This window comes from Molothrus ater, chromosome 8 (assembly GCF_012460135.2).
Source record: "Molothrus ater isolate BHLD 08-10-18 breed brown headed cowbird chromosome 8, BPBGC_Mater_1.1, whole genome shotgun sequence".
Lineage (NCBI taxonomy): Eukaryota > Metazoa > Chordata > Aves > Passeriformes > Icteridae > Molothrus > Molothrus ater.
In genome coordinates this window covers 22137545-22155846 of record NC_050485.2, presented here as the reverse complement: position 1 = coordinate 22155846, position 18302 = coordinate 22137545, and the positions used below count along the sequence as shown (strand labels likewise).

The 18302-nt window shown below is 37.2% G+C and overlaps 1 protein-coding gene across 4 annotated transcripts in view; it reads left to right on the top strand.

Annotated features, from left to right (window-relative positions):
* The window catches only part of LCOR (ligand dependent nuclear receptor corepressor), a 90088-nt gene that overhangs the window by 15558 nt on the left and 56228 nt on the right, over positions 1–18302 (top strand). For 3 of the 4 annotated variants that reach the window (XM_036385631.1, XM_036385632.2, XM_036385634.1), the window contains exons 2-3: positions 14717–14782; positions 15199–15278. In XM_036385631.1, coding sequence (XP_036241524.1) covers positions 14717–14782; positions 15199–15278 — 146 coding nt within the window. Of the gene's footprint in view, positions 1–1387; positions 1402–14716; positions 14783–15198; positions 15279–18302 lie in introns of those variants that run through there. The other variant, XM_036385633.1, reaches the window with a different exon arrangement.

Here is an 18302-nt window from a genome sequence, read left to right as displayed (position 1 = left end):
AGCTGATGATGTGCACAGGATGACTTTTTTCAGAAATCACATAGCTTTGCAGTCGTCAAGAGGGAAAACCTTCAGTCTCCTATTTGCTTGTGATGATGGGATGCATAAACTGGAGCATAAGTCTCTATGCTGGAGCTTCTCCTAATGTTCAGCAACATGATAGGCAGAAAGATGGCTTCTGGTAAAATGTTGAACCTGTTGGTTTGGGATTTTGGTTTTTTATTTTGTTTTGGTTTTTTCTTTTTTTGTCTGTGGACTGCCATGAGTACAAACCATCTACATGGTTGCCTCATGGAACCCTTGTTACTGAGGAAAACAAATTCTGTAAAATTAGCCTATTTTGTTAATTTGGGAATGAATCAGAAAAAATGGTTCTTAGTTTGTGTCTAGAAATATTTCTTAGAAACAAAGACTTGACAATCCTTGGAGATGTATGCTGGTTACTGTAACTTTTACATTTGCATTTGTCTGCCCTGGGTGAGGAGTCTCTTGTAGTCTTTCTGAAGGCAGAGTCCATGCTTTCCTCCTGTTATCTTTGCTATTAAAGCTGGATAGTGCTGACATCTGCCTTGATGGATGAGTGGATGTCATTCTTGGGAAAAGTAAATTTTAGGCAAAAAGTAAATGGTGAAGGATTTTTTTTTTAATTCTTCTTTCTTTTTAGTAGTTGAACTAGCAGTTTTGGTTTATTTTCTCAAGGACCACAGGAATAAATCTGAACAATGCAAGGTTGAGTTGCACCTGTAAAAGTGGATTCGTTTTCTTAGCTTCCTCCTGTTCTGCACAAAGCCACGAGCAGCAGAAGTACTGGAAGAGCCTGCTGCGTAGGCTTATGCTAACCGTATGTTAACTTTGCTTAAAAAAATTAAACCCTACCTCCTGCAGAACTTGATTTGCCATTGAGAAGAGCTTTCCACTTGCTAGGCATGAAGGGGAATTTTTCAGTCCCTGGCAATTGTGCAGAGAGATGGCTATTGTTATTGGCTCAAAGACTGTAGAAAGAACTTTAATTTCCCTGCTCTGTTTGGTGCCTCTGCAACTCCAGACTGTCTTTCAATGCACATATTTAGCTGACTGTCCACTGTTGCTGCTTCTAGGTTCCTTTCATTTTATGTTTTATTCCACTATCCTTGTGGTTCTTCTACATTAAGTGTTTGGAGTTATTTTTCATGAGGTGTTTTTGTTTCCAAAGTAATTTTATTTTTTCTCTTGGTCATTTATGTATTTGTCTTCACTAATGTTTGCAACATCTCCGAACATAGTATCCTCTGTGAATTTAACTAACGTGCTGTTTACCCTTTCTTCCAGATCCAGTTTCTGATCCTACTTCCACATTTGGGAGTATGCAAGGGACAAACACAACTCTTTGCGTAGCTTGACTGGATATCCCAAGACTAGGATGTTAGTATATTTAAACATTTTTTTTGCATTAAAATGTTGCCAGTATCTTAATTGCACATAGACTATTATTTCTTAAATGTAATTAACTTTATTGGCATTATGCATATTCAGAAGCTTGCTGGTAAAAACATTCTGCAGTCTGACTAGTGCTTATTGGTGACTTTAAAATGGGTGAAGGAGTAAAAAGAATTTCAGGGTTGCTTTTTAAATGAGCTTATTTAGTGTTACAGCTTTAACACTCATTCTTGAAAGTGTTGGCTCTTTGTGTAATAAGATTAACTACAGGTTAATCCATGAACATATAAAATCTTTAGACTATGTTCAAGATAGTTATGAAAGACCGTTTCAGACTTATGAATGCATGAAGAGAGATTTTTAAATACCTGAAATAGTCAAATATCTATAGAAATACTTGCATCAAATAAGCGTTAACAAAACCCAAAATTGCACACTGAAGTCTTCTTTGATTCCCTGCATCGTAGGTCATATTATTATTCTGGGACTCATAAGGAGCCAGTTGTCTGAAAGAGTAAACCCTATGCTAAACTATTTTTGCAGACTTGATAATGCAGTTTCCTTAAAAATGTGTTTTGTGATCATATCACTACTACAAAATGAGGTATTGCATGTTTTCTGTTGTGCAAGTAATTGCTTGGAAGTAATTAGCAATTCAAAGACAAAGTCAGCATTAAAATATGTGCTGTTTTGAAAAATGTTGGGTTTTTGACTCGGCTTCTCTTGGTGGAGTGTTCCATGTGTTCAACTACTACTGTATTTAATTGAATTACTTATTGAACACTAGGCAAGCAAGTATTTAAAATACTGAAGTCACTAGGATACTGAATACAGGGTTTATTGTGGAGCTGTGGATTTTGCAGGTTCCTTTCCAGCCTTAGTTTTCCAGTGTGCTTCTGTTCTTTTCCTCCTGTAAATGAAAGGAACCTTCTCTTCATGAGATTTGAATTTCTTTTGTTAAAACTGCTGCTGACCTTCTTGCCTGTGATTTTACAGTGATTAGGTATAGTTTCTCTGCTTGGATTTTAATTGATACTGTTCAGCTTTGTACATGGGTAACAAATCCAGTAAAATTGCAATTCTTCTTTAGCTTGGCTACTTTGGCAAAAGAAGAACTGGTGCAAGTTGTTCTGCAACACTTGTTCTAGTATCCCACTGCATTTTGTTTTAGTGTCTGATTTCCTTCACTCATACCTCTGGTACTATTGCTGTGGTTTTATAGAAAAGTGTGTTATGGTCACCACAATGTGTTCTAGATGTCTAATATTCCTTGAACTTGGAAATATTTCTGGTGTGAAAGATAACTTTTTTTTAAAGTTGGGTATATTTGAAATCATTTCCATAGTACTTAAGATATGAAATTGGCAGTAGTGGGGAGCAGGGCACTCACATGAAGTAGTTATTAATGCTTCTTGCACATGCAGTCATCAGTAATTTACTGTTCCCTCTTTATGCTATACTTTGTTCATTAGGTGTGCATGATAGTCTTTTTTAGAAAAGAGAGAAACTTATGTATGAGGAATTCTGTAGGGGAAAAAAATTACCTTAGGGGAAGATATTTACAAAGTGTCGTAGACATCAACAAACTGAATAGTTGTTAGTGCTACTGTAGACTTTTAATCCCTTAGGATCAGATTATTAGGGTGTAGCCTTGCACAAGCAGTTTGCATCAAATTTCTTTGCTGTTTATATGGCTGTACTGCTGGCAGTTCCTAGCTGTGGATTAGGAAATCCATTTCTGAGATTTTGCTCTGAAAGAACAATTAAGAAGTTACAAAAAGAGCTGCTTTGATTACAAGTGGACAGTGATACTGATCTTAAAAGCTCAATCTTCTAGCAAAGCAGCACTCAAAATTGGGAAGGGTTTCTATTGTTTCTTCTTGTAAAAGTTGTACCAGATACTTCAGTTTCTGGTGAATCTAGCAATACAGCAGAGTGGGCAAGCTTGAGAAGATTTGTGTATAGGTTACCTGAAAAATTTAATTCTGATTTGGAACAAAAGACTAACTTCTGATTTGGAAGGCTGAGTGCTCTCCCAGTGTTTCTTCACTTAGCATGAAAGAATTGGTTTCAGATCTTTTGATCATCCTAGTGATGAGAGTGACTTCATTCTTTGAAAAGATCTGAGGGAGGTTTAGCAGGTTTACTAAAACCTTTTTACTGAGACACTAACTGTAAAATTAGAGCAAGACTGGCTGTTGTAGAAGTCTTATCTTCAGATGTTTTGTCTTTGTAATAGTTTGATGTTCTTGACTAGAAACTTGTAATTTTTTTTACTGTTAGCATATCCTGAGATTCTGCTGCAACACAGTGACATTGAGAAACTTAGTGTGCATAAAGTATGGGACTGCTGTCTTCTCTCAAGTTCAGATCACAAATGATGCTTTGAAGCAAAGAACTTCAACTAGATTGAAAACAAATGTATGAGGGTATAGGGTGGCCTCAACCAAAGTACAGTGGATAAACATTTGACTAAAGAAGGCCAATAATATATGCTATATTTCAGGAATTCCAGAAGATCTGGAATAAATGGGATGGAGAACTCAGCAGTGTCAAAAAGCTGCACGTAACAGCTTGGTTTGAGGAAGACTTAAAGATGATGATAGGAACTGAAATTACTATGTATATAACTCAGTTAAATGCACTATAAGCTGTTAAATATGCCATTAGACACCAAATCCACTGTAGCTATCCAGAAAAGGTACTTGGGAATAACTTTGAAATCCTGAATGGCCATCGAGAAATCTGTGTTCTCTATCATGTTACTTTTGCATCAACCAAATTCCAAGGGATCTTTTCTGGCTATGATCTTTGCTTCTGATCCATTATTTATTTCAGATATCTGTCTTTAATCGGAATAAGGGAAGGCAGTTTGAGAGAGCAAAAAACTAAGTTGGACAGATCTTGATTTCTGCAGTGTTGTCTAAGATGTCCCTCCCTGGTCCTGCCATTTGTACTTGCTGGTGTAACTGGACTAGGCCAGGAAATTGTTCCAATCTAGAAAAAAGGCAAGCAAAAATGATGATTTTTTAAAATCTTTTATATGTTCTTACATAGTAATTTATATTGCCAGTCAAAAATGTGATTAGAAGTGCTGATGGTTAAGCAGTCTGAGCTCAGCTTACGGAATTGGTGATGTGTGTCTGAGGCTAAAGGGTTAGTAAGACTCCAAGAATTGTGACCTGAAATGATAGTAGACATTATGTGACATCAAAAGTGAGAGAGATATTTATCAGTCACTTGCTCTTTGGGAAAATTTCACTAAACTCCAAAGGTCAGGCTTTTTTTACAGCTATTTACTGTGAGTTTCTGGCATCTTGAGTGGAGTTATTTTTTTAGAAAAGGTTTACTGGTCCTCATCTACACTGAGTAATGTTCCATCACATCTGGCAATTTCAGTTCTCGCAGTTAATTTCAGCACAAAATTGTTTTTCTGCTGTAATATTTTGTTACAAAGTTGTCAGCAGCTGTGCTGATGCTTTTCTGTTTCCAGAGGAACATCAGGGCTTGCAGCTTCTTTAGTGCATAGGCATATCCCGAGGTGTGACTGAAGGATAGCTTAAGAATATTTCTGTTAGTATTTGATTCTGTTGACACAAGAATAACAACAGTAATACAGCTGTATCTTCCTTGCTGTATGCAAGGGCAGTCATGTCCTTACTTTGTACCTTTGTGTTCTCAATACTACTGCTGTGCAAACAGCCATAAAGCTGGAGAGGATTTTTAGGCTTAGTTTTGCTTCCTTTGGGTTTGCACCTTGTGTTGTAGACTCATGGAATAATGCCTCTCTTGATGTAAATTTGCAAGTGTGACTTCAGTGATGACAATTAGTCACTATAACCTGCCCAGAATTCACCTGGTGTGAATTCTGTGTCTTTCAGTGTTAAGATACTCCTCTGTGTGTGTTGATTTGTTTTCAGTGTTTTTGTTTAAGGTATATAACTTGTGACTCCGTGCCCTGCTTTCATTTACCCTTTCATTTTTGTGTAGCTGCCTGTATCACCTTCTGATTTCGTCTAGATCATCCTTCCTATTGAGGCAGAAATGAGCTGTCCATCTGACAAGGCTAAGGATACTTTTCTAGCATTTCTGGAAAGCCTTCTCAAAACATCACATGTGCTTCGTATTCACTGTAGTCATGATTCAGCTTTCTTTACAGGATGTAGAGCTTTCTTTGCTTTTGTTAGCTTCTTAATCAGAATTTAGATACTCACTGGTGTGGTGAAATAATCACTTGACTTAATAGTGTTGTATCTTTGTATACCATAAGATTTTTCAGGATGTTGAGAGCTAGATGGAGTCAAGGTGTACTGTTCATTGAGGCAATTATGTAATGGCTTATTAAGGAGGTTTATTTTTCACCAGACAGACTTAAAATCACAAAAAACAGAGTAAAAATGCTCTTGGCGATTTTTACCTTACAGGTAAACTCAGTATATTCACTTCTCAACTCAGAAATGTTCAATTGTTTTCATGGGTCTGTTCATTGAAGGTCATCAGATGTTCAATGATTGATGATGTAATTATGTTTAGTTTCCTAAAGAGAATCATATTTTCATTCCCATTTGCTGATTACTTGAATAGATCTGAAAAATCTCTGTAGAGATGTTGAAAGGGATATCTACAACTTGAGAGCTGAAGGAAAAGAATAATGTATTGAGTTAATTCAGTAATGAATCATGGTATAAATGACCTCTTGTGGTAAAGAAGATGAAACTGAGTCACACTGCAGGAGTTTTCTAGATCACAGGTGTGGTTTGGTAGATGCTTTTTCTGCTGGCAGTTCTTGTTTAAGTGGATTCAGCAGCTTGTACCTACCATTTCTGGGCTGATTTTTAGCTTTGAATTATTTCAATTAATGTGGTTTCAGTAGGTGACTGTTGCAGCAGGGAACAATGTCAGGCAAGACTGGATTGCTGAGGGAGGCAGCCCTCTTCAAACAGGGCAGTTGTGGAGTATGAAATATAGCTCATATCTCAGCCAGTTAACTCATCCTCTAATGCTTCTGCACTGTGCCAATATCTCTTGAGGTTGGGGTGCAAGCCACTGGTGTCCTGTGCTTCCACACAGACAGCTTCTGTGGGAGAGGGAGGGTTCTTCTGTGCTTTAGACTGACTTGGACCTCTGCTGTACCTGCTTGTGGCAAGTGGTTCCTCATAGCACACCTGGCCTGGTCTGTGACACGAGCATTACTGTGGCCATGAAATAAAGGAGAGCAGAGAATTGATGCTGCTGGAAATCCTATCTTTTCCGTGGGAGGCATTTTCCAGGCAGATCAATTTCATCTACTGCAAGGCAATTCTTAAGTTTGTGCTTTAGGAGCATGGCACATGGGGATAAATAGTGGTAGTTCATGAATGCCGCCTTACCTTTGCTTGGGAGTGAAGCATTAACGGATTGTCTCCAATGGGAAAAAAGTTTCAAGGTTTTTATTTTGCTGCAATAAGTAATGCAATACGGTTAAAAAAAATAGCCTCAAGTTTGAGACATGTTTGGGTCTCTGTATTTTAGTCCATGCTGATTTATGCTAGTGTGCATCCTCATTCTTGAGCTATTTGACTTTTTTAATCTGTAAACTTCCTAGCTAGTTCTTGCAGTTTCTTATCAGTGAAAGTTGTACCTGGTTGCCTGCTGGAACTCCATACCTGGAGGCTGTACAAATAAGAGCACTCTCTTTGAACTGAGATACTGAAAAGCAAATTCCACTTCAGTTTTTATTTTTAAAATTCATATGTTTGGATTTTACTTTATTTAAGTTCTTAAAAAAAATTAGATCCTCTTCTACCATTAAGTAAAACCTATATTTTTTTAAGGATGCATAGAAAGTTGGTAGTTACTGAAACTCCTCTGTTGTAATTCTTTGTCATTTTGTGCTGTCTGCATTTTCTGGTTTATTTTCTAAGGTAATAAAATGCAAGTATTTACGTGAGAGGATTCCAGTTAGGTCCTGCATTAGTGGTGACTGACTGTGAAGGAAACCAGATAGTCATACAATAAATCTCCTGATTTTGAGTTAAATGTAAACTAGAAACCCACAACTCCTGACTTGAACAACTAGCCAGATTAGTGGTGCAGTATCTATAAATTTGAGGATCCTTTCACCCTGCAAATCCATATGAAGATTGCAACTCAGCCTGCCAGAACAATTGATGTATCTTGAGGGGATCTTGAGACAGCCATTGCAATATCCTTAGCTTTTCTTGTATTCTGCTTCTGAGACTTTTGATTGGAAATAAGAAGTTTGCATGCCTTTGTGTAATTCTCTTCTTGATATCAGATCGCTCACACAAAAATACTCCTCGTGGGAGGGAAGCAGGAGATGATCCATATTTTGCTATACTCTGCACTCAGGCAACAAGCTTTATAACTTGTCACTTCTGGTTTTTTGGGGTTGAATTTTCAGTTGTAATCAGTGAGATAGCCTGCCAGTTAGAGTGCTAACATTGGATGGAAAGACTCCTGTTTCCATTTCTTGTACTGTGACACAAGCTGGTAACTTGCTTTACTTCTCTGCTCTTCCTTGTAGAGCAGAGAGATCTCCCCTGTTCTAGGGTGTTTGGCAAGACACTTTTCTGCTGTGAAGGCAAGTGCACTGCAGCTCTGTAGTTCTGATATGTAGCTGTTATGCTGTCATATTTAGCTCATTAAATTTTAAATGCCTTACTGTGAGTTTGGGATTGCATCAGAGAAAATGTTCTTAGACTTGGTTCTCAGAGGAAAAGGAATAGCTTGGTTGAGAGGGATGTTTGGGGAGCAGAGTGAGGATGGTCTGCTGCAGCTTTTTTATAAAAATTACAAACTAGTTGTGGAATTTTAATTAAGTCCTGCAGGATTGATGGTCAGTCAGAAGCACTTCTATCAACAGTTCTTGTAGTTTTTTGCTGCTTTTTTGATTTCTCAGCTTACTGCTGCAGTAAATTACTGTAACAGTGACGTAGTGGCTGCAGAACATGCACCTTGTTCGCTTCTTGATTGTTTCAAATGAAGCTTCTCTACTGGAGATGCTCTTCTACAGTGAACAAAGCACTACTCTAAGGCCAAAATTCTTATTCTCTTGAGCTCCAAATTCCTGTTTAGGGACCTCAGCACATGTTATTCTGTATTGAACGGAAGGTATTCTGGTGCAAAAAGCTACAGAAGAGCTGTGTGTTGCTATACAGAACTTGGAGATATCTGTTCTTTAAAGCAGTACCTGTCTTAACATCCGTAGTTCTTTTCTTTTCTATGCTTGTGTCTATATTGCTCTTAAAGAACCAGGTTGATATTTAAGATCCTCATAATCCTCTGGAGCAGGAATGTCTGCAGTAAGTCCCTGAACAGTGCAGTTTCATTAACAAGAATGGGGAAGCATGAAATTTGAAAAATTGGTTGAGATGCACAGCTTTTACTTTTTTCCCCAAGAAGCTAAAGCAAACTTGATTTACCTTGTAGTTGGAGTCCTTAATTGGTCTCCATGCAGATAACGAGATCTCTCATCATAGGTAGATGGGAGTTTCTTTTATTTTGTTGCATGAATAAAAGAATATTCACAACTTATAATTATATGCATGTCATGAGACTTAGTGTATATTAATAACTGTCCTGTGACTTTTTTCCACCTCCCTTGTTGCTTGGTCTTGCTTTTCTATTAAGATGCTTGTGACTGAAACATTCAAGTTTAATAGATTTTTGTCCTGAAAGAGACAGAATTCCCGTGTTACACATAGAGTGTAGGATTTTTCTGAATTAATTCCTGCTTCAAATCCCATAGCTGTGGATAAATATAACCAATCTTGACCAGAAAACGCAGGCACAAGAAATCCAGTAAAAACCTGATGTGATGGTGGCTCTTGGTTCAGACTAGTTAATGAGACTCCTAGCATGATGAATCCAACTGCTGGGAGAGAATGAAAGGGAAATAGATCTCAGCAACCAGCCTATGCTTTCCTAAACAACACCTTCAGAGTCCTAGAGTAGGGAAAACGATGATCCAGTCTCAGGGTGCGTGTCTTGTGTCTTCAATTAGACCCTTGTAAAATTAAAGAGTGTCTTATGTCTGGCTGAGTTTGATCAGCTTCCAGTTTCAGCTGCTGGATCTGGGTATGTCTTTGAGAAGCTGTTTTTCCTGTTCCTAGATGTGTGATTTGTGGCTTTCTCCATTCCCCCTACCCCCCTTTCCAAGTAGTGTTTAATTGCATTTGCTTTCGTAAGCAGCTTCTGTGACCTGGGCCTTTTGTTAATTGCTGCTCTTCCTGTCTTTGTAGCTCCAGCAAATTTAGTGACTGCTTTCTTCCAAGTCACTGACTAGGACTGAAATGCCAAATGGCACAGGGCCAAGAACCAGTACCTGATGGACCTCACTGCCAGTAGTTTCTCACTGCCACCAATATTTTAAGAGCTGTCACTTAATTGATTTTTAATGTTTTGTATTTACTTGACTGATTTTTTTCTTTGGTGTGGCTTAATGTTTTTTTTTTTTTAATTTTGGGGGTTTTGTTAAATATGTGGTTTTAGTCAAGATGTGTCATGCCAGCCCAGAAGTCTAAAGATATTATATCAAACCTGTTGTTAATTAAAATTTTAGTTTTGTAAGACTCTAATAAGAATTTCTGTAAGCCCATGTTGATTGATACCATTTTTGCTATCAATTCCTGAGAACTATTCATTGGTTTTGAAAACCTTTACCAGTTTGAGACCCTGGTACTAACTTGTTTAATGTTTTGACATTTCAAAGTGATTTTTTTTCTTTTTTTTTGAGCCCATTGGGACTTCCACAATATTTCAGGACTTTTTGGAATTAAACACTGCTGCAAATACTCTGAGTAACTCACAGAAAAAAACCCAGCACATGTCCATTGAATATTAAAACAACTTACAAATGTTAGTAACAGCACTTTGATAGATTTTGTTGAATTATTGCCATTCTATTGAACGTTTTGTAATATCCTACCATACTCCTACATATTTTATCTAAAAGTTCCAATGTATATGTGCCTTGATTTTGATTTTATCTTTGCTTACTTTAAAGCATCTCCTCTCTGACTTTTGCAACATTTCTGAGTGTTGATTTGACTTCTCTGCTCTGAGTCTTCCTGTCCATCATCCAACTGCTTGTCTCCTCTTTGTGCTTTTACTCCTAGTCACCTGGGCTTGGGTTTTGTTGTTTTTTTAATTTTTTCCCCCATTTAGCAGGTCAGGTTTTCTCCCCCATGGGTTTGATGGTTTCTGATATGTTCTTAGATGGTTGAGTAATTTAAACAAAATATATAGCCAACTAATGTCTTAAGTGACTTGACTAAATTTCCAGCTTTTTGAAGTTGTCCTTTTAATGTGGAAATTGCTATATATTTGGTTGTTTATTATAAATAAATGCTGATGAATCACTTGTCTTAATTTCTATTGCAACTGGTCCATTGGAGTTTGATTTGATCCTTGTGGATCACTTCAGTCTCTGGATATTCTGATTCTCTGGTTCTGTGACCTACTATACTTAACTGCTGGCCTGAGTAGTACTCATTAAGTCTATTGAGGTTTAGTTTATAAATTGATATTCACTGGTTAAATTTATATGCATAGATAAGGGCTGAGGAGTTGACAACTATGTATGTTGCTTTTAATTTTCTGCCCTTGCTATGCTGATTTTTTTTTTTGAGTTATTAACAATTTATGTAATAATACACTCAGAGCAATAGTAGTCTGTGGTTTTTTACTTCCCCTAAAATGATTTGTACCTGTACGTTAAAGTAAAGCTTTACTGCTTTGACTAGATACATATCTAGGGCTGAATTATGTAGTAACTATTCAAAGGTATATTTGAGCTGTGCTGTCTTAGGGGGAAAAAAGCATTGTTTGACATGCTAGGCTCTGTGTCAATGGCACTCCAGAAGTGCATCCCTATCTTTTTCTGAAGATCTTGCATTCCTGTTTTTATAGTAGAGAATGTGTCTCTGGCTAATTTGCATTACTAGATACTGTTATCCCAAGGAGCCTGGTAGCTACTTAATGATCACAAGGGCTCTCAGTTTTAAGGGAGAAGATGACATGAGGGCTTAACTTTTTTTTTTCTTTGCAAAGCTTAAATTAAACTATTGTGTTAAATTGTTGTCTTAGACCATTAGCCATCAAACTACAATTACAGTTTAAATTTCTGCCAAAATATTTGGTTATAGATGGGGAAAAAATGCCGAGAAAAGATGAAAATAAAACTGTTTAGGTGCAGAGAGAAAACTAGTGAAAATTGATCATGCTGAGGACTGCATAGTCAACCTTCCCCCCCACCTTCTCTTTAGTTTTAATTTCTTTTCTTGCTACCCTTAGCAGAAAAACGGCACATATATATTCTGATTTTTACCAGAGAAAGTTTTAGGGGAGGCTTTACTTGTTTACAGTTTAACTTTTGTGAAATAGGAATAAGTGTGTAACAACCTCTGCATTTAAAAAGTTATTCCACCCTTGCTTCACTACTAAGGGTTTTCTTTCTTTGTTCTGGGATTTATTTTTTCTAATTCTTCACTTTCTAGAGAGCCTTCTGGAAAAGAGAGATGTTTTAAAGTTTATAAATTCAGGGGATTTTTTAAAATTAAAATATTTTTTCTAAATTTTTATACTAACATCCAGAAAGTGTTTTTCATTGGAAAGGTCACCAGTAACATTTGTGGGAGTTAAGTATGTGGCTGCTTTGATTGTGAAGAGCATATCAGAGATCTAAATACAACTGATATTGAAAATCTAATACTGATTTCTAAAATACTGGAATTTTCTTTCTTTTTCTTTCTTCTAATTCTGTTATTCCTGCAACTTTTCCACTGGCTCTGCTCTTCAGCTGCTGTAAACTATCAGACACTGAAATACAGATGATGAAAATATAGAAACTGGAATTTAGCAGAGAGAGCCATGTTAATTTCTGTTCCATTTGAAATGCAGGAAAATATCATCTGCCAAATGGAAAAGGACAATCGGTGGGAAAAGAAATGTTCTTTTCAAGCTTCTAAGAGCAGTGACAATGGAGAGAAAAAATACTATAAAAAGTAGGCAGCTCCTTTTTCAAGATTTTGTTTTCAATGTATTCTGCATGATTAACTGTACACAGTTGCTCTTTTGGAGCCCTGAATGACTGAACACAACATCACAGGGCTTAAACTGCCTTTGCTGCATTGCACTTTGCATTTGGGGGGAATAGGGCTCAGCTTTATGGCAGTTTTACCAGTCTCTAGTATAATTTTTGAATACATTCATACTTCCCTTATTTGCCTTTTTTAATGTCAAACATTGCACATAAGATGTTCTGCTGTTGCTATGCAACTGCTAAATCCAATATTTAATATTAATAAAACCCGAGTGGCATTAGCATCACTCAGAACAGTGGGCTAGCAAACTACGATCGTACAATATCCAAGCTGTAAAACTTGGCAGGGACTTCAGTGTGCAATTGCATGCATGGCAAACTGTGGGGCATGAGTCACTGCCAGTTACTATTAAAAGATTGATGAGTTTGAGTAAAATTTCTGAGGTCTTTTGATTTTTATACATATATATATATATACATAAAATAGAAGTTCTAAACAAAAAGATCAAGAACAAGGTTGGTTAGCTATTTTCCTTAAGGTTTCATTTCAGAGTCAAATTCTGAGGGTCTCTACCCATATGTTAAAAACGTTATAAACTATTCAACGTTATAAACCTATGGGTCAATACCCTGATTCTCCTATTTTTCTTCTAGGTCAGGTTGGTCGGCCCTTTCCCACTGTTCCTGCCACTTCCTGAAGCCTGAATTGGCTTTTTTTGGAGGCAGTGCTACTTCTCTGCCTGACAAGGTGCTGTTCAATGGGGTGTGTTTCCAGTTTCTCCTCTTCCACCTTGTTTTCTGATTTCTCCCTATTTCTCTTCACTCTTGACTGTTATTTCACCTTTTTTTTTTTTTTTGATTCTTGGTTCTTTCTGAGATTATATTTTTAGTGTTGTACCTCAGCAATGCTTTTGCCATCTAAGTCATGTTGCACCCTGCAAATTCTGTAGCATCCTGCGTTGGATTGCTGAAGATGTTGGTGCACTGACACTCTTGCTGACACCCAGAGGAATGAAGCACTGTTTGTCATTTCCTTTTGAAGACTGCTCTCCAAAACATAACTTAGATATTAGATCTGGATGAAGTCAGGATTATTTTAGAATTACTGCTCTTTTGAAGTGTAATAAACTATTTCCTTCATTGTACACAATCATTTAGATTTTAACTGATGTCTTAAACATTGCTATTTTGGGTAGTTTATCTGTCCCTGATTCACCCATGCAAGTTTCTCTAAATTTAAGACCATACTTTTGTTTCTTAATTTGTTTTTTATTTCTTCTTCTGCCACTCAAAGACTCAAAGAAGTAGGAGAAGCTAGAAGCCCCTAGCTACTTTCAAACCATTCTTAAAGCTACAAAGCAAAAAGTATTGGAGGGTGGAGGGAAGGGCAGGCAATAGTAAAGTTATAGTCTTGAATTTTTCTGGTCATTCCATTTTTATGCATTTTTATGAGGTGGAATTTGTCTATCACCCTAAAGTAATCTTTGTACTTTTCATACTCACTCTGCTAACCCATCTTCTCACAGTACTGGGTAGTTAATAGCTCTGTAGATTTTTTACTGCCAGCAGGGGGTTAGTGTAATATTGATTTAACTTTTCCAAATAATGGCAGTAATTTTGGTGCATGTTTTCCCTCTTCTGGAATAAACTTAAATTGATTAGATTTATTTTAAGTGAGGTATAAATCGTGGCATTGAAGTAGATCGGACTGTGTGTGTCTTGGATGCAAATCTGTGATTGAAATTTGATTTCTTACTAATATGGCAATGCTGAATCCTTCTCATTCTAATTTTCTCTCCTCAAAACTGCAGTTCTTGAGGAAACACTGATTCTAATGTTTACAGAAATTTAGAAAAGTAACTGAATGCCACTGAGATGAAAGAATGTATTTTTTAAATTGGGAAACTTCTTTCAGTTCAGAGGCTTAAATGAGAGTGTTTTTATTTGTGTAGAAATTTCTCGGTCACGTTGTAGAACCTGCAGCTTCCTATGTTCTTTTGAAAATGGTTTATCTCAATGTTGTAATGTTCTTTGTTTTTAACCTAGCTACTTAGAAAACTGCAGGAGTCAGTGGACTCTAGGTTGTGCTGTGATTTATCAGTAGTTCAGTCATCACAATTGACCCGTGTATCTTGTAATACTTGGAGAAAATGTGTTGAGCTCTGTTCTTGGAACAGATAAATATAGAACTGCTATTGTGAATATTGTAGTGACGTACTAATCTAGAAAGCTAACAATTCTTTTATTTGCTTTTAGGGTTTGAAAGTATTCTAGAAGGCCTGTTTGGACCTGGATTATTAAAAGATCTCAGTTTGTTTAAAGGTATTCAATCTCTATGTTTGTATCTTGTTCTGCATTTCTAATGACAGAAGCAGCCTCAGCTCTGCCTCTAGAAAATGTGTGTTACCGTGGTGATTTGTGCTTTTTTTTCCCCCTCCCCCAGGCAGTGCTCACAGTTAGTTTCATATTGGCTAAAATTACTAATGAGTGTGCGTTCATCTTTATGTAGCTGAGAGTGTATTTTGCAGTGCTCAGAAAAACAGATTTGTTGTGCACAGATAAAATGTATATAGTTTGGTAATCTGAGGATTTAGAAAAATGGCCGAAATGAAGCCTGAATCCTCAGAAAGCAGGCAAGAATGTTGTGAAACAGGTATTTAATTCAGCATTTCTCTTTTGGCTCCAGTTGTGTCGTGGTTTATGAATATGAAGTAATTTGCTATTCTTCTGATTTACAGACTGTGAGCCTGAAGGTGTTTCTGATTGGTCTTTTGATGAAAATTGTCTTTTCTGCTGCCTGAGAAGAGAAAAAGTGAAGGTAACAATGCAGATGTGTGAAGCTAGTAGTTGTAGGGGAGGGACAAAGGGAGGGAGTTTGCTGCTCCTAGTTAACTGAATATGGAAAATCTGCAACCTCCTACCCCTTTCCCCTTTGGAAAAAGGTTTTCTGAATTAAATTAAGCAGGTTAATGAACAGACTTGCCTCTTTCTCTGCAACTTTTTCTTTGTAGTATGTAATGCAGGTGGTGGGTTTCGTTTTTTTCTTCCCTGTGCATTAGCTCTTTCTGTTTGGTGTTTTTATTTGTTTTGGGTTTTCCTGAGTTCTTTGTAAGAGATCTCGTTGGGAATCATGAAACCTTTCCCAAGGGAGCCAGACTGTGTGTTGTGCATGTTTTCTACAGTCAGATGATGGGCTTATCTTCAATATGGAAATGTGGTCCATTTTAACAGTCTAGAATCTTGTTCTATATCTTGGAATCTTCTTCCCTGTGGGCCATATCCTTTTATTAAAGTGCTCTTGTGCATGGTAGATTTTTGTACTGTGCTTGTTCACAATGAAGTCAGAACCTAAACATGGACAAGTCAGGTTTGCCAACACAATAAACTTGCAGTTTATTTTCTTATGGAGATTATAGTTGTATATAAAACAAAAGCTATGGTGGTATACTGATTGTTGTTCAGCCCACGTATTGAAATTGTGATTGTTCTATAACATAGGAAGGAAGGATCATCTGTCTTGGCAAAACTTCATTTACTGGAATTTGTAACTACTGCTTCTTCCTGCACAATGTAAAACAACACCAGAATGGATCTCTATCAACTTAGGAATTAAACAAAAGCACTCTTTCCTCTGCAGCAGCTAGCACGTAGCTGCATGGCTTGTCCATAAAGGAAGTACCTTGTTGACACTGATATTTGCCATGCTGCCAGTTCATGCATGTTTCTGTATTACAGCTTTTATTAAGGCAAAAGAGGAGGTTTAGGAGTGCGTGCATTTAGAACAGATGTAAGTCATAGTTATTTCATTGAGACTGACAGCAGGTAACATGTATGTATGCTTGTGAAAGGAGCTCTGTCTTTTTTCTTACCTCATTTCATAAAAGGACAAAATCCAGTGTTAAGCACAGCTCTAGTGAAGCCATTGAATTGATTCAGAAATTAATTTTGTGGTGAGTGAGAGACTGGTCATAGTGTGGGCCAGTTGGACAGTGTATGGGTAGGTATTCAAAAAGGCAATCTTACTGCTCTCCAGCCTCTCTGTCAATTCTGTTGGTTTGGGTATTTTGGCTTTTTGGCTTGCCTTTGTTTTATTTTGAAGGAATGTGTCCTTTTAGGTCTAGGGTTTTTGTGTGTCATCTGAGAGATGGTAGGATGGGAGTGCTTCCTTTCCCCTGTGGGTGCAGCAGATTGCTGCCCTGCTGGCACTGATGTCATTAGCTTGCAATACAGAGTTAAATATGATTCTTTCACAAGAGCCTTCAAATAGTGTGAATTTGACAACATCTTAATTAGAATTCTAATATGTGAGACTAAATTGTTGAAAAAAAGGTTGTAACTTAATTGGTATTTAGCTAAATAATGGACAGTCTTCAGTTAATTCGACTAAATTTGGAATGGTACTAGTTTATTTGACATCTCTTCCATTGAACGTCTGAACTGATCTCTAATTCTTTAGGGAGTTGCAGGCTGTTCATGTGTATCCTCTCACCTTGTTTGGAGAAGAACTGGGCAGGGTGGCATGGTTTGGGTTGGTGCTTGCATGAGTGCTGAGGTACAGAATGAAAAGGTGTGTAATGGATTGTGTAGCTGGGAGCTGGATAGCCACAAGCCATGTATTAAGATACTGTGTGGCTGTGGCTGGCCTGTTTTTTTTGGGTTTTTTTGAGTACATAATTACCAGTACCTCCTTTTGGATTAGTTGAATAATCAGTCAATCTACTTGATTTTCACCTGTAAGTGACATGTAGATACCTAGTGTAACAAGTTCAAAACCAATAAATATCTTTAGGGTTTTTTTCTGGATTTCATTTGCCCATGAGAATTACCTGTAACTTAGGAGACCAGTGGCTGTGCATAAGTAAAAATGGGTTCTGGACTTGTAGGATGAGAATTGGAGGCCAGTATTAGTTTACTGGCAGAGCTGCTTACAGGGTAAGAATCTACATTAGCTGTCCCACTCAGTGATAGTTGTTACTGCTTCTCCAGGCAGTCAGGTTCAATTACATGACTTCTTCAAAGGATGGAAAACCACCTTTTGAAGTATTCTAAAAAGATGAATTTATTTGTACCAGCAGTTCTAATTGCAAATACTGAGCAAATACCTGCATTTTGGCAGTCAAAATACAAGACAAGTTTTGATAGAGAAATGGACTTAAGTGTTTTCATTTGAAAGAGATAACAAAATACAGACAAAGTAGGGAGCCAGCATCTTCCCAGACATGTTTTTTCCCAAATCCAAAGGGTTATGTGCAGTAATGGAGAACTTTTAGAAACTGGACTTCTTCTTTTCATCACAGAATGCAGAATACACAATTGTTTCTGCATGGTGTGTTAGAAGAATAAGTGGTTACCTAAGGTGCTGCTACCAGGTTATTAATGTGGGTGCCTGTGTGCAGAAATGGACAGGTAGCTTGAAAGACAAAAAAAACCATTTAGCAGCTCTGGCTGTCTCCATGAGGTGAGAGAAAGACTGGGATGGGACCAAATCTGGGACCAAATCTGACAAATTCACATTTGGATAAAGTGCAATTGTGGTAATTCTCTATTGCTTGTGGTCTTTATCACTTTTTCTTCTAAAAGGGTGTGGTACAGCCAAGACCCATCAATTGAGATGGATTGAAGTGTACTTGCTTTATCTCTTCTTAATTATGATTCCTAATTTTTCTGTGTGGTTTGTTAAATAATCTGACTTGAGCTATCATTACAGAAGAAATCTTTGGCTTCATGTAGAATGTTTGTATCAAATGAGGTGGTCTCTAGTGGCATTTGCTCATAGTTGGAGCTCAAGCCTAGTTTAAGAAAGGCCAGAAGAAAGGAGAAACTGGAAAATGAATCCTTTAAG